General features: G+C 41.3%; 1 protein-coding gene across 5 annotated transcripts in view; it reads right to left on the bottom strand.

The window, feature by feature from the left end:
* Positions 1-14,948, bottom strand: part of MCTP2 (multiple C2 and transmembrane domain containing 2) — a 137,584-nt gene that overhangs the window by 61,261 nt on the left and 61,375 nt on the right. For 3 of the 5 annotated variants that reach the window (XM_053658865.1, XM_053658867.1, XM_037145086.2), the window contains 4 exons: positions 13,741-13,905; positions 11,438-11,568; positions 3,059-3,245; positions 460-553 (listed from right to left, as the gene is read on the bottom strand). In XM_053658865.1, coding sequence (XP_053514840.1) covers positions 460-553; positions 3,059-3,245; positions 11,438-11,568; positions 13,741-13,905 — 577 coding nt within the window. Of the gene's footprint in view, positions 1-459; positions 554-3,058; positions 3,246-11,437; positions 11,569-13,740; positions 13,906-14,298; positions 14,401-14,948 lie in introns of those variants that run through there. The other 2 variants (XM_037145088.2, XM_037145090.2) reach the window with 2 other exon arrangements.

Below are 14,948 nucleotides of genomic sequence, written 5' to 3'. Positions count from 1 at the left end.
GAAAACAGTGTTAGTTACAAACGCTGAGTGTGGCAGCTGATTTGACACACTTCTCTATAACAGTAACCCAAAATCTTGGCCATGGAGCCACTTTGCCGCTGACAACATTTTATACACATAATAAGATTCTGTCTGATTGGTTGACTCTTGGTACCAGAAATCCTTATATACGAGTATAGGCACATGATATTTTAAAAAGCCACTTTGGAGCAAAAAGAGTAAGTAATACATATTTTTTGCCAGGTTGGCAAAAGTATATAACATTTTTTGGTCTACTGCAGAATTTTAGTGATGAGTTATGCGTACCACGAGATGAGAAAGGTTGAAAATCACTGCTCCATTTGGAAGAGCGTGATTGCTGTGTACATGCATCTACTTATGAAGACATTTTGCTATGCCATAGATCATGTCAAAGAGAGAGACAGGTAAAAATTAAAAAGGAATGAAGATGTTATGTACCTGAAAAGTCTGCAGCTAAGAGGTCCACTGCCTTCAAAACCTTCACTTGTACAATGCCGATGTCCTTCATATCTCTCAGGGAGTTCTGTAAGCTCTGAAGGGGAGAGAAACATGGATCACAAATGAAAACAGCTTTCTAACGTACCATTTAATGACACAAAGTCCTAAAGGAAGAACATTCGGGGCCGATTGCCACCTTTCTCATGTAAGGCTTAGAAACATTCGCAAAGGGCATCATATCCGTCAACAGGACAGTTAGGTTTTGACAGCAACCAGATTAAAAGTGACTGAGAATTAATTAACTACAGCCTCAAAAGAAACACATTACAAACACATACAATCAACTTTTAGCATCGCCCCCTGGTGAAAGCGCAGGCATCCCACCGGGAAAATATGTGGGCAACCACATTCCTTCTCCTTTTCCCCTTCTTTCACTTTAATGAAACTTTTAAATCACCCAGAAAGGCACCATTATTCTGACCTAGTTTGTGCGAACTTTATGGATACCAGAGGACTCAACTTGGACCCTCTGCGGATACTTATTAGCACGGCAAACAGAGTCGGGAATGGAAATAAGAGTGCGTTTCTGGTCCATGCTTTAGCTAGCTCATTAAATCGGAGATTGAGCATCAAGTATCACCTTTTATTCACATTTATTTTAAGGCTTACTTTGCATGAGCCAAAGCTTCAACACAGTAGGACAAAAGTAGGCTTATGGTTGTGACTACGTGAAACCGTTTATTCTTGTATTATTATTTAATAATTACTGTATTATTTTCAATATGAGCAACTGTAAATCTACTCTTGCCTCACCTACTGATATATTAAATTAGTAAATATATATTCAATGTATCTATTAATTCTTAAGCAGGTGTAGCAATCTTTAGATGTCTATGTAGTTTGCATCCTTCAAAAACTGAGATAGAAGAGATATAAGCAGATAAATTCTCTTTAGATGCTTTTATAACATGAGCAGTAAAAGAGATGCCACTTTTGATACCATTTTTCTGCCATCATCCAATAACTAAAAACCTGTGATAAGCAGACCCTGGGGGTTTATGGAAGGGTAGAAAAACCCTTATTACTGAGGCATTTGGAGTTAAAATAATAAAAGCTTCATAATCATTAAGGTTTGCTTAACCTTTTTTGTACCATTACAAATGTACTATTCTTAGAAATAGTACATTTCTAAGAACTTTCGAAAAGTGGTTTCTGCTCTGTATTTTCAACCTAAAAAATACCAACAAAAAATAGTGTTTAAGTTTAAATGAAAATAATTTAAGTAAAATACTTTTCAATGTAGAGGTGGAAATGCTTTTGAAGGTTTGTCTATTCTCACAACCTAAAAAACAAATCCAGGCATCTGAAACTTGTATCTTGTAATATAGTGTTTCCCTCTTAAACAGGCCAGCCAGCTTGGTAACTGGAAAAAAAAAAAAAACCTTGATGCTTCTATGTTGATTAGTCTTTCCAAATCTCTTTTCAATTAGTGCTCTGTGAGTCCCAAGGCATTACTGAAAGTAGTCACCATGATTTTCCTAGTGCCACTTTATCAATATGTGACACTCCTCAGGAATTTGGTAAAATGTGCAATGTATCCATTAGAAAAATGTGGAGAGAAGTTTTATTTCTCATCACCAGCTTTTCATTGGCTTCACTAAAGCCATCAGAAAAATACGAACAGTGGGTTCTGTCAAAACATCTTTAGAGTATGCCAACCTCGTACAAAGAAATTTGTGTTCACGATAAGATGTGTGGCTGGGTTCTGTAATCCTGGAGACAAAGAGTTTTTCAATTAATCAACATGCCTGTCCAGGGAAAGCTTTGGAGGCACTAGAGTTTATGCTGAGAATAACATTCCCATTAAATAAAGATTCATCTTTGCTTCATTTTTATGCCACGTTCCTAAAGCATGTCTTCCACGTGTGGCAATGAAATAAACATATTGATTTGCACAGAAGATGCGCTAAAAATGGAATGCAAATCAAGACACCTAGAGAGCTGGAGCAGGGAAAAAAACAAGTGAAGATGACAAAGCTATTTGATTTACAAGGGCTGAGGGGACTTCTAAGCACATTGTACTACTTAGACAAAAATCTCAGACTGCCAACATTGTCCCAAGGGGCATAGAACCACAGTCTTCTGGGCCTGTCAAGGGCCCAGCTTTGCTTTATAAGACAGCAGCATTTCTCACTTAAACCTAAAAGGCTCTGGAAAAGCATCGATAACGTTGCAAACACGAATGGTTGCTTAAAAAGAACGACTTTTGTGAACTTCTGTTTAAAGTCCTATTCCCATATGCAGACATGCTACCCAGTAGGTGGCCTTCTTGAGAACTTCGATTTGCTCCAAAAAGTACCTAACACTGTAAGTTCAAAATACTTCTGGTGGTTTGTAAAAGAGCAAGAAGGTAAACTCTAATCTGCTTCTACTCTCTCATTAACGCACCAATCCCTAGATCTGATGTCTTGTTTTATGAGGCACACCATTAAACTTGGGACAAAGGTCTCTTTTTATGCAGTTTCTCGATTCATAGACCTTGGTGCAACTTAAAGGTGGCGGAGCAAGTGGGAACGGTGTAACAAAGCGAAGAACTCACATAGCGCTGGGTGATCTGCTTTCTCTCGCTGGCGTCTGCCAAGGGGCACACACACAGATCAGAGATGGAAACTCCCGCGCAGGGAGTGAGCGTGATCAGCATTAGGAGAGCCCCCACGCAGCTGTCCAGGGGCAGCTCCAAGCAGTTAGACTGCTTGAGTGGCAGTGCTGCGATGTCCACTTTACATCTGGAAAAGCAGAAATCAGAGAAAGAAAAGCGGTCAACTCACAGCCACTTTGGAACATCCAAAGTACCCATGTTAATTTCTCACCCCCGAAACCACACCGCGCATGGGTGGTGGCTGGGGCTCCCCTGGCTCATTACATTCCCAGCCCAACACATTCTGAAGTGAAGGAGAAGAGGAGGGACAAAAGAAAGTGGAATTGCAAATAAAAAGAGGAGTCGGACCATTGACAAATAAGGGCTGTTGAAAGATAAGGAGATCAAGAATTAGGGAGAAGCCCTGGCCGGGTGGCTCATCCACATAGGCCAAGGTTGTGAGTTTAATCCCTGTTCAGGGCACATAGAATAATCAACCAATGAATGCGTCAGTAAGTGGAAGAACAAATCGGTGTCTCTCTCTCTCCCTTCTTTCCCCTCTCTCCTTTTCTCTGTCTAAAAATCAATGAATAAAAACTTGTAAGAACTAGGGAGAAAAAAAGTTTCCTACTTTAAGTATCATGGCTCTGTATGGTTTCTCTGCACTGTGCCTTTTTCCAGCAAAGAGAATAAAGGGTAAAAAAAAAAGAGAGAGAGAGAGAGAAATGTACATGGGAGAGAGTTTATGAAAAAACTATTTTCTTCCAGAAACACACTAACAGGTGAGTTTTTATTTAAAGAAACACGTTAAGGTGTTTTCCAACTAGGCCCGGTTCCATGGGGTTTCCTTTTGGACAAATGGAGCATGAAGTGCTGTTCAGGATCCCACTTCGAGGCACTAAGGAAAGGCTGTCCACATTTGCTATAAATTGTGTGTTTTCTGCCTCTTAACAGCTCACGTTCTGGGGATGTTGAAAACTTCAAACACATTTAAATACAGAAGCAAACACCAATAACGGGGGACCGAGGTGCTAAGCGCTTATTTGCTTTCACACGGAAAACTTGGGATTTGCCTGGGCCACACCTGCTTTCTTGGTGCGTAAAAGGGTGGAGGAGAGGGAAGGACGGACTGTGTGCGTAATTCTTCCTTGTCCTCTGAAGCTATTAAGTCAGATGAATATTTAAGACTTTATAAAAGGATGAAAGCACTGCTCCTTCTCATAATGTGTGACAAGGATGGATTCTTACCCTAAATTTTCAGTGGACTTGGTATGTGTGCAGATAATTAGAAATAGTAAACTCACCTGATAGACTATAAAGCAATGACAATTTTGAGCCATATGGATTTGTAAAAAGTTCCAGTTTAATAAAATTGAAAGTAAGCTCGTAATCCCTTCCCAATTAAAAGGAAAAATATCAATAGTATTGAAAGTCTATACCATTTTTTATTAGAGAATAAAAAAATAATTTAATACTGACAGGAATGTATAAAAATTAAACATAGGTGGGTATTTTCTAATTAACACAAGTGATTCAAGTTACAAGAAGAGGTGGCAATTAGACATCAGAGTTTTTGCATGTAATAAATCCATTATGTATTTCTACTGAAGGCACATTACAAAAAATATGTCTTTTTACATAATCCTGTATGACTTGAATCAAAACAAATTTTTCCTGGAGCGTATTGAAAGTTAAAGCTTACTGTTGTGCAAAGAGAGGTTACAAACTATTTTTTATTTAATAAGCAAGCACGGAAGTGGGGGATTAATTTTGCTTCAAAAGAAAGTTCCGGGGCTTTAACTCTGCCATTTCTGTAAAACTAAGTACCCACAAATCCTTAACTGATACGGCAGTAATGCATCTATAATGCAGGAATACTTGGTTGAGCATTATTTTATATGGTCACATGCCCTTTCCTTTAATAAAACTCTTATGAAAAAATGAAGGCTCCAAATCTGTGAGAATTTTCTCTAACGATCACTTTTTTCCTCACAAATTAGCAATAACCTCTTTAAGGCACATTCATTTTAATATCATTAATAATGGAAATTTACTTTTGTCCTAAGTGTACCATTTTGTTATGGTGGTGGTTTTGTTGGTTTTCTTAACCAACAAAAGTTATTTCGAGGTAAGAGCTCAGAGAGCAACTAATTTGTGTGAGTCACAATGATGCGTCATGAGGCGACAAGAGAAATGTTTGTAGATCATTCAAAATGGTCATGACATTAATCCTGAAAAGTTACCTAAGAAGACTGAGAGCCCTAGTAACATATCTACAATAACTTTGCCAACTCTCCTAGTGATTGCTCAAAGCCGCAACTTACTTGTGCAGAGCAGTTTCTTATTTTAAACAAATGCTAAATCCTGTACCAGATGAAATGCACAGCCAATACATTTTCATGAACTTTCAGTCATTGCCACCCACTGGGAGACTTTTGCACCTATTTCGTTTTTAAAGGTTATTCAGCTAATGAAGAAAAAACACCTGCACAATATTATCTATGAAAGAGGCAGAGCCCTATAAAGAACAGACTGGGGGTTTCAGCACAGAATGAATGGCATTTACAATCTCAGTTAACTAATGAGTGATTTCAGCCTGATACTTTCTTTTAATTTCCTAGGGACTCGAGGAAGCAAATTAAATTGATGGGTCTCAGCATCCTGGCCTTTGTTGCAAATACTCAACCTTCCCCACGTAGCGCAAAAGCGGTAATAGACAACATAGACAAACGAACTGCTGTTTCTCAATAAAACTTTATTCGCAAAACAGGTAGCCATCTGGATGTGGACCAGGGACCCTAATTTGCTGATGCCTGCCCTAGAAAAATGCTGATCATTAAGCTATGCTGAATTATGCCAATGAAAGCATTTTAAAAATGGACAAGATTGGTTGCTGACAGAACAAACATATTGATAAACATATCAGAAATATTGACATAAGAATATTTTTAAAGATTTTATTTATTTATTTTTAGACAGAGAGAGAGAGAGGAGAGAAACATGAATGTCTGGTTGCCTCTTGTTCACCCCTCCCACTGGGGACCTGGCCTGCAACCCAGCCATGTGCCCTGACTGGGTTCTCAAGCCGGCGCTCAATCCACTAAGCCACACTGGCCAGGGCATTTTTAAAAAATAACTTTCAACTCACCACAGCCTAAGAAATCCTGGCCAATCTATTCAACTATGTGGATGTAAATTTTTTAAAAAATGATAAAGCAATAAAACTTATGAAATTGCTTTTCTACCTGAAAGATGGATGTGGAAAACATGTGCGCAGAGGATCCACGTAAAAAAAATTGAGATTAATTAGCATTGGCAAATTAGGTCTGTTCCAGAGGCATCGGGTATGAGTTCAGGGACAAGGGCAGTGACCGCATCTCACACTCATTCAGAAGGTGCTACACAAGCTTTACATCATGGGGGGCAAAAATGGCAGAGTCGCTGATAAGCTTGTACCTGGAGAGGAGCAGCCATGGTTCACCTGCAGGAGATGGAAGCCGGCGGTGCTGAGGCTTCACTCCCACTCTGCTCTCCAGTCTCATCTTGGGATGCCACCCACCCTTCCCATTCCTTTCAAGGGTCTTAGAATGTGTTCCCCTCCTCTCTAGGCCTTTGCCCTTGCTGTCCCACGTTTCTGGACAGTTCTCCTCTAATCTCCTTGTTGGGTGAATGACCTCCCATCACACAGGTCTCATCTTAAACCTCTTTTCTTGCAGAAGGTGGACTCTTTCTGCCCCTAAGCCACTGCCTGCTTACCTGTGTAGCCCAAAACTCACTAAAGGCTGAGGACAGGACCCACATCTGTATCATTTTATACTGAACCCTCAGCCCTTTGCAAGTTGTCTGACACTTGATGGGCTCCCTCTTTGTTGAATAATATGAACAAACAAAAAAATAATAAATTCCAGTGGTGTAACAAAACTCAAAGCCAAAATATCCAAATTATAAAGGCAGTGTTTTTGGTTAAGCAATGAAATCTTTGGCAATCTCTATTTCCCCCCATATATAAGGAAGGAATGGAAAGACATAGTTTCAACTAGGCTCCTCCCAGACTGATGGTTCTATTCACCTGAAGAAAACAAGGCTAAATTACTTTTTTTTCCCCTCTGCAACAGGCATATATTAAAGCTACCCTCGGGAGCCAACAGGCAGTTAATGTGCTGATATAGCATTGTTTCTGACCTCCTGTGCGCGTGTCTTTCTCCATTAATCCCACAGCATTTTAATGTTTTAATTCAACACATAATTTTACCATATCAGTCAGCCCAACCTGCTCAAGTTTCCCTTGCCGTGATAGCTTTTAACCTCTTATTCATTACCATAATTCTATGTTTTATATTACAGACTGGTCAGCTTTTAACTTAAATGCAAGGGGCAGAAAAGAGTGCTATAGTTTTAAAAGCTGTAAATCTCACAGGCTAAGGAAGGGGGTGAACAGGAAGAAAATGGTGAATGTGTCAAGCGTGGCTGTAAAAGCAGATCAACGACATGGAATGCAATTTGTCCAGAGAAATATTCCAGCCCCGATTCTCCAAGGCGTCAGAGTCACTAATAAACCGGTGGAGTGTCAGGGCCCCTCTCTAAGTCACCCTGCGGGGCTGAGGACACAGGCTCTGAGGCAGCCCAGTTTGAATGGGCTGGAGCATTTTCATTCTTAAATTTTCCAGTCTAAATGAAGTGTAGGAGATTCTATAACAGGTTAATCTGTAGAGTCACCTTGATATGTAAGATATGCATTGAGAAAATGATATGATTACTTTGAAATGGAACAGCTTTGCAATGGAAGAGTCTATAACTTATATTTTTGTGATTTTGTTTAAAAGCAGAAGCAGCTTAAACTTAGCTCCAGATCTTACTTCCCCTAAAACTTCACTCTTTCTGGACCACTGATGGGCTCTAGAATCAAAGACCGACCTTCCTTCCTTCCTTCCTTCCTTCCTTCCTTCCTTCCTTCCTTCTTTCCTTCCTTCCCTTTCTTCTTTGCCTATGAGTAAATCTGGTTTCAGGGGGAACTGCCCAAGCTCCTTCATCTCACCAGCAACCAGCACTGACCTGCTCAGGAGTCACCCGTGGCTCATGTGGCAGGTGCACCATGACACAGCAGGGTTTCAGAAAGCCCCACATGATTTGGGAGAGCTTAGAGGAGGCTGAGTGACAGGCAGGTCCATGTTTTCATTGTCACCAAGCTAACAACCCACCAATGCTAATGTGATTTCTCTATACACACCCGCCCAGTACCCCAACTTTTTATCCACAGCTATAGACCCCAACATTGTTCAAATTAATGTACACTGCTCCATCCCTCACTCAACAAATATCTATACTACCATGATCTTGGAGAAATTCACTGCTCACTTCTACAGAGGAAATTAAAAATGTTTATCCTGTGTTGGAAAAAACAAGGTACAGAATTTTACTCATCATACTTCATGTACTTAAATTGCATAATTTTAGTGGCAAGTGTTGTAACTATAGTTGCCATACAGAGAAATCTCAAGATGAATAGTAATAGCAATGTCTACAATTTCAGGGCTCAAAAAGACCTAAGTACCCAATAAACATTGTTGCTGGGAGTCACGATGACCCTGCAGTTGGCCAGCGGCCTGGCCACACAGATAGGGAACTAGATTGCACAAGCAAGTTCACAGCCCAAGGTCACCTAGCTACAAACGCTATGGCAACCAGCAAGCCCAGGATGTCCAACTCAAGGGCTGGTGTTCCTTCCTTCGTGTCAAGCTGCCTGCAAGGGGAAGCTCCATGGACACGAATTTCCTCAGAGAGGTTATTAGAGCTTTAAATTATTGCATCAAGGTGTTGTTCAAAAACAAACTTTGGGACAGAGAGGCCTTAGAAGACACTTAGGACTCACACTGTCAAAGGGACTCCTAATGCAAAAAGGCATTTCCCAACATTCGGGAGAGCAAATAACTGAGCCTTCGAATTACAACAACAAAGAAAAGAAAATATCATTTTCAGCTCTGGCTGGTGTGGCTCAGTGGATTGAACGCCAGCCTGCAAACCAGAGGGTCACTGATTTGATCCCCAGTCAGGGCACATGCCTGGGCACATACTGGGCCAGGTCCCCAGTAGGGGGCGTGCAAGAGGCAACCATACATTGATGCTTCTCTCTCTCTCTCTCTCTCTCTCTCTCTCTCTCCTTCCTTTCCCCTCTGTCCAAAAATAAATGTAAAAATCCTTTAAAAAAAAGAATATGAGAAAAAAGTGTGAATTTCACCATAAGAAGGAAGTGGTAAGGAACAGGTCTGTGGTATGTGTACGCTAGCATAATCTCTTCCACACTGGGAGAATCGGTACCTATTTTCGGCTAGGTCTCACCCCACCTGGAAGTTCAAGGCAGGATAATGCTGTGTAACCAGCTCCCGAGAGATAACTTTTGTTATCTTTTGCACCGCAGGAGAGGAAAAAGGAAAAGGATACTGAAAAAAGCTCTAACATCCATGAAGAGAAAGGACAGAATGACCGCGGGCAGGTATACATCTAAGCTACAAACAGGAAATAGCTAAATAAGAATAAATAAACACCCAAATGACAAGACACGAAATGAAAGGAACATCTTAAATTAGTTTCTGTGTCTGTGAAGAAATTCAACACTCATTGGGAAATGCATTTCCTATTATGGGGGAGGGGAGGGGACAGCACAGTGTCCCCTCTGTGCGGACAGCACAGTGACATGTGGAGTGAAGGGGCATTATTCAACGTTCCTACTAAAATAACACGGGGGCCATTCATCACGGGAGGTCCAAATCCCCACTATTCAGATAACACTTCGGGACTTAGAGTTCTCTGCATCTGCACATTGATGTAACTGATCCTTACTCCACAGGCTAGCAAAAAAATTCCTGATCCTCCTACCAATGGGTGTTGGCAGGGTACTGGTATGTCACCGTGGTGACAAGTGTCAGAGGTACTCAGAAGTATATGAGGTGTCTCAGTTACCCTGAGGAGATGGAGGAGGGGGAGGTGAGACCAGACCAGAAATCAGACAGGTAGCAGCTGTGAAATGCTGGACCACAATTCAACCTCCTGCATGAGCCAGAGAGTGTGGCAGGACCTACCTCAGGGTGAGCTACTGGGGTGAGACAGGTCATAAAAGCAAGAAGAGCTAAGAGTCTGGGTGCCAGACACTGTGCTAAGTATCTCACACAGAAAAAGCCCTGCATGGGGTTTGGGGTAAGCTTGGGACTCATCTCATTTCTGCCTCTAAATTCTTTGCTGATGGAAAAAAATTTCATTTCCCTGGGTCTTTGTATTCCCTCGTCTGTAAAACGAAGAGATTATACTACATGAGTGGTTTTTGATCTTTAGTTTTCAGCCATAAAACTTTTCCTCCCAATGGAACCCCAGATGTGCTGGCTCCAGGGGAAAATTTCCGGAGACCCCCTCCATCTCCAAGGGGTGACCCCAAGGCATCTCCCTGAAAGTGGGGTTTCGGAGATCCTAGCTTGACAAAGATGACAAACATTTGTTGAAAGCCCTTTAAATGCTTATTTTCTACAAAAAATGATTTTTGGACATGTCAGGTATATAGGAGAAGAACGAAAGGCAGCGAATTGGTGCAAAGAACCTGGAGTTTGGAAACATAGACCCCTGACCCTGATGCTCGCTGCTCTGAAGCTCTGTGGCCCAGTTGCCTGTAAGGGTCCCACAGTCCACGTCCCCATCCGTACAAGGAGGACAGTGCCGCTAACTCACTGGCTAGTCCGAAGATCGGACACAGCGATGCTTCCACCGGCAGCATTTCCTCTGTGCTTACTGTGAGTCAGCCACGACGCAAGGACAACTGAACTTCACTGTACGCTGACTACTCTCCTATAAGGAAGCTATAATACTCAGTATTGTTCATTAGGTAAGAGTCAATTCAGTGGGAAGGGCAAAAAAATACAGAAATAAAAGCAAACAGAGCTGGCCTCCAGAGAGTTCATTATGGTTGGCCACCAAGTTCATCAAGAACATTTTCCATCATTTTGGGACACCTGACATCCTATTTTTACTAAATTACACAGTAGTTCACTAACTAGGAAAACCAAAATTACATGGTGCATAGGAAGTATAGATAACCAGTTCCCAAATAGCCTGGCATGGCGTGTTATCTTTCTTCACAGGATTCCTGAAACGTACTACTTCCTTCCATTTTAATCAATTCTGCATGGCATTTATTAGGTAAAAGAAAAAAAACTTCCCCCAGATTAGGGTCCAGCTTACTCCTAACTCCCTGGGGTGGGGACATGAGATCTGACTCTACGCCCAGCAGAGAAAGACCAGCCTGGTGCAGAAAGCCCGCACGCAGCTCCCACCATGGAGAAAGCAGAGCGGACTCACGTGCCCAGACGCTCCTCGTGCTTTTTGCTGTCCTTTCCCCAGACTTCAATGTCCAAAATGCCCATCCTGTCAGAGAAGTAGTGAAAGTCAAACTCTTCCCGCCACTGCGGATTTGCACTCTTACACAGTGTCTAGAAAACATGCGGTTATAATATTTATTTTCTTCAAAATGCCATTCATTGTGACAGCAGCTACACATTCATTTCATTTCTAAATTTTGCAGCAGGAGAAAATGCACCTCTCTGTCCCTCACAAAGTTGAACCCTCCTTTTTTGGAAGGAAAGGGACTCAGAGGTTTTGGGAACTGGCAAAACATTGCCACTCTTTTAGCTGATTCTCAGATTTAATCATTTATCCACCAAATTAGGAAGAATACTGTTACCCCACAAGAAATTATAACATGTATATATGTACACACACATATATATATATACACACATACATAGGACATATCTCAGTGGCTGTTTTAGACATTTGTTCAGTCTTACAGAAACTACCATTCATTGGTTAATCAAATCATTTTTACTGGCACATTCATTCAGCACTGGCTTCAGAACTATATAAATTAACAGTTTGGGGTCTTGATTAAATCCGTCAGATGCATTACACAAGAAACCCATCTCTTGTACATGGCCGCCTGCCTTTAAATCCCAGTTTACTGATCCCAGTCCCGGGAGTGCGAGAAAAGACTGCAGCCAACTTCAGAAATTAACAAGCGTGGCTGGAGGACGCCACGAGTGTTTATGTGTTCTCCGAGAGTGATTTCAAACTGCTCGTGTGTTTGATTTGCTGGCAGGATGTTCGTTTTTTGTTTCGTTTACACAGAGATTCAATTAGTGACTAAAAAGTGAGCAGAAATGTTGGTTCCTGTGTACCAGGCCCTAAGGACACAGCGGCCACTGTTAAATCTTAGTGACCACTATGACGTCATGGGAAAACAGACAGGGCCAAGTCAGACCTCAGCTGTAGCATCGTTTAAGCTGTTTTTCACATTGGACTTAACGTATCAGACCACAGAATTTAGAAACCATGGGAAAAAAAAAGAAAAACCTATTAGACCACAAATTAAATGCAATATCCCTCAAGGGGTAATGGAGCAGATATAGGACTAATTCTACACTTCACCTTAGTCCAAAGGGCTAAGTGTGCCTAGTGATGAATACTTTTTCTATAAATCCGTAGCCCGACCTTGGCTGGCTACAGGAATCTTAGTGGGGATACCCTGGATACACTCTCTGCCAAGCACAGCCTGAAACGACCCAGTTAAAACAGTATCTGCGTATTTCTGCCACAGCCTGCTGTCAGTTTTCCACATCTTTTTTATAAATGATTCTTCAACACGAGCTTTGAATCTCGAGTGCTTGTGCCAGCGTAAATGACGTTTGGTGTTCAATTTTGCACTGCAAACTGCCCGGCGGAGACAACTCCGCGCCTGCTCGGATCATGTTCCCAATGTGCCAGCATCTGTTATGCCTCCTACACGGGAAAGCCCGAACTGCAGATATGCTCGGGGCTACTCTCAAAGTCTCCCACTGATGTTTTTTTCTTATGTGGCTTTTGGCAAGGGGCTTCGCTCTTCAGTATCCTCGTTCCCTCAATCCACAGACCATCGAAAATATTCCTGTCTGACAGTTATGTAAAACTAATTAATTACCATGGTTTGGAGACGATGGTTTGTGAAATAAAAACCACACCAAATTACTAAGATTAAAAATTAAATGGAACTGGGATCAACAGAATAAGAGGACTGATTTTAAAGAGAGTTAAAAAAGGCATTACTTTTGTTCAAAACAAACCACTTTCAATACTTTAGGGTTTTTTTTTAAATCAGAGCAAAAAAACCCAGCAACACATAAAGTGCTTTTTTGTGTGTGTAAATACTATCAAGACAAAGAAAACTATATAATTTTGAAAATATTTTAGTTGTCACAAATATTGAAACCCCCAAAATAATATACATTGCTATTTTTGTTAGATTTTGAAAACATTTCATTATCATTGTCCTGCATTCTACGAAACATAGTTTGTTTACTTTCAAAACAAAAATCACGCATTCAAATCTACTGCTTAGCAAGCTTTCCCTAGCTCTAGGTACTGGATGAAAATAAACTATAGTCAGCACTGAAATACCCATATTAATTGACTGCATTGAGACCACTTTTTATGGAATAATCCTAACATAGTGAAGAGGGTTAAAAACAAATTACTTCTATTTTTGTCCAGTGTCACGTGGGAAAACATTTGTTTGCAAAAACGTTGTTTTTTAAAGATCATGTTCTCCTTAAGGAATTGACAAGACTTACCTTACTTTTGTACCTCTGATCTCCCAGTTTTAACAGGACGAAGATCTCTGTCATGTCTCCCCCGGAGACATTCTTCCCTTCCAACAGAGTTATACTTATGATCCCGTTCCAGAGTTGGTTCTTTCGCAAGGCCTCTGAGAGCCGCAGGCTGCGTATCAAAGAGGACTAGAGCAACAACAACAAAAAATAATAAAGAGAGATCAACTTGCTGATAATTCTCGAGGGCGACTTTGGGGATCACAGGCATTCCAGCTTTCGATATGTGATCACAAAGAGCACTCCCTGCCTGGTGCAAGCGTTAATGCTCTTCATTGCTTCTGCAGATCTGCAATCACAGTAACGGGATTGCCTTCTCCAGCACGGAGGGGCTCGTAGCGAACTCGGGAAGGATGAATAGGAGCAACACTTGCATTCAGCACTGGCCTGTCCTCCCACCCAGCTCTTGCCTCAGAATCCTTCACCTGGGCCTTTGGCTACATTAATAGCAGGAAGGGGAGCAAAGCATTCTGGGAGACAGAGATAGAAGCAACGAGGCATCGCTCTGCAGGGAAACAATACCTCTGGGCATTCAGAAATAATGGTTTTGAATTTCTCCTTCGCACTTGAATCTGTCCCCACTTCCCTTTATTCCTTGGGCTACTACTAAAAAGCGCATGGCATTGCAAGATCCGCCACTTCAGATGGAGCCTGCAATCATCCAGCCAAAGGAGCTTTGCAGATCTGGGGGAGGGAAGGATGGGTGAAGCACTTAGCACAGTGCCTGGAACCCAGGATGGTTCAGTAACTGTCAACTTATTTTCTTCCTTTTCAACATTATGTTATTCATCCCTACTCACACACACCTTCAACAGAATATTGAAGAAGGCAAACATCCCCTATTATTAAGGTATAAAGAGGTCAAGCATACTTTATTTTTAATTTCCAGTATGGAAATTTTCAAACATACACAAAGGCAGAATAGTATTCGAAATCTCCATGGAACTTATTCAACATTTTGCCCAACTTATTTCACTTATCCTTCACTGTTTCTGGCTGAACTACTGGAAAGCAAGATCCATACCTGCTTTTATATAAACACCATGCTATGGCTGTGCTCAACAAAAGTAGCCGTAATTCCTTTAATTCATTAAACACCCAGAACATATTCACATTTCCCTGACCATCCCCACAATGTCTTTCTATAGTTAGTGTGTCTGGGAGAGGATCCC

The sequence above is a fragment of the Artibeus jamaicensis genome, unplaced genomic scaffold, assembly GCF_021234435.1.
Source record: "Artibeus jamaicensis isolate MK-2021 breed Jamaican fruit bat unplaced genomic scaffold, CSHL_Jam_final scaffold_612, whole genome shotgun sequence".
Classification (NCBI taxonomy): domain Eukaryota; kingdom Metazoa; phylum Chordata; class Mammalia; order Chiroptera; family Phyllostomidae; genus Artibeus; species Artibeus jamaicensis.
Note: the sequence above shows the minus strand (reverse complement) of the source record. Positions and strands in the feature narration are given on the sequence as shown.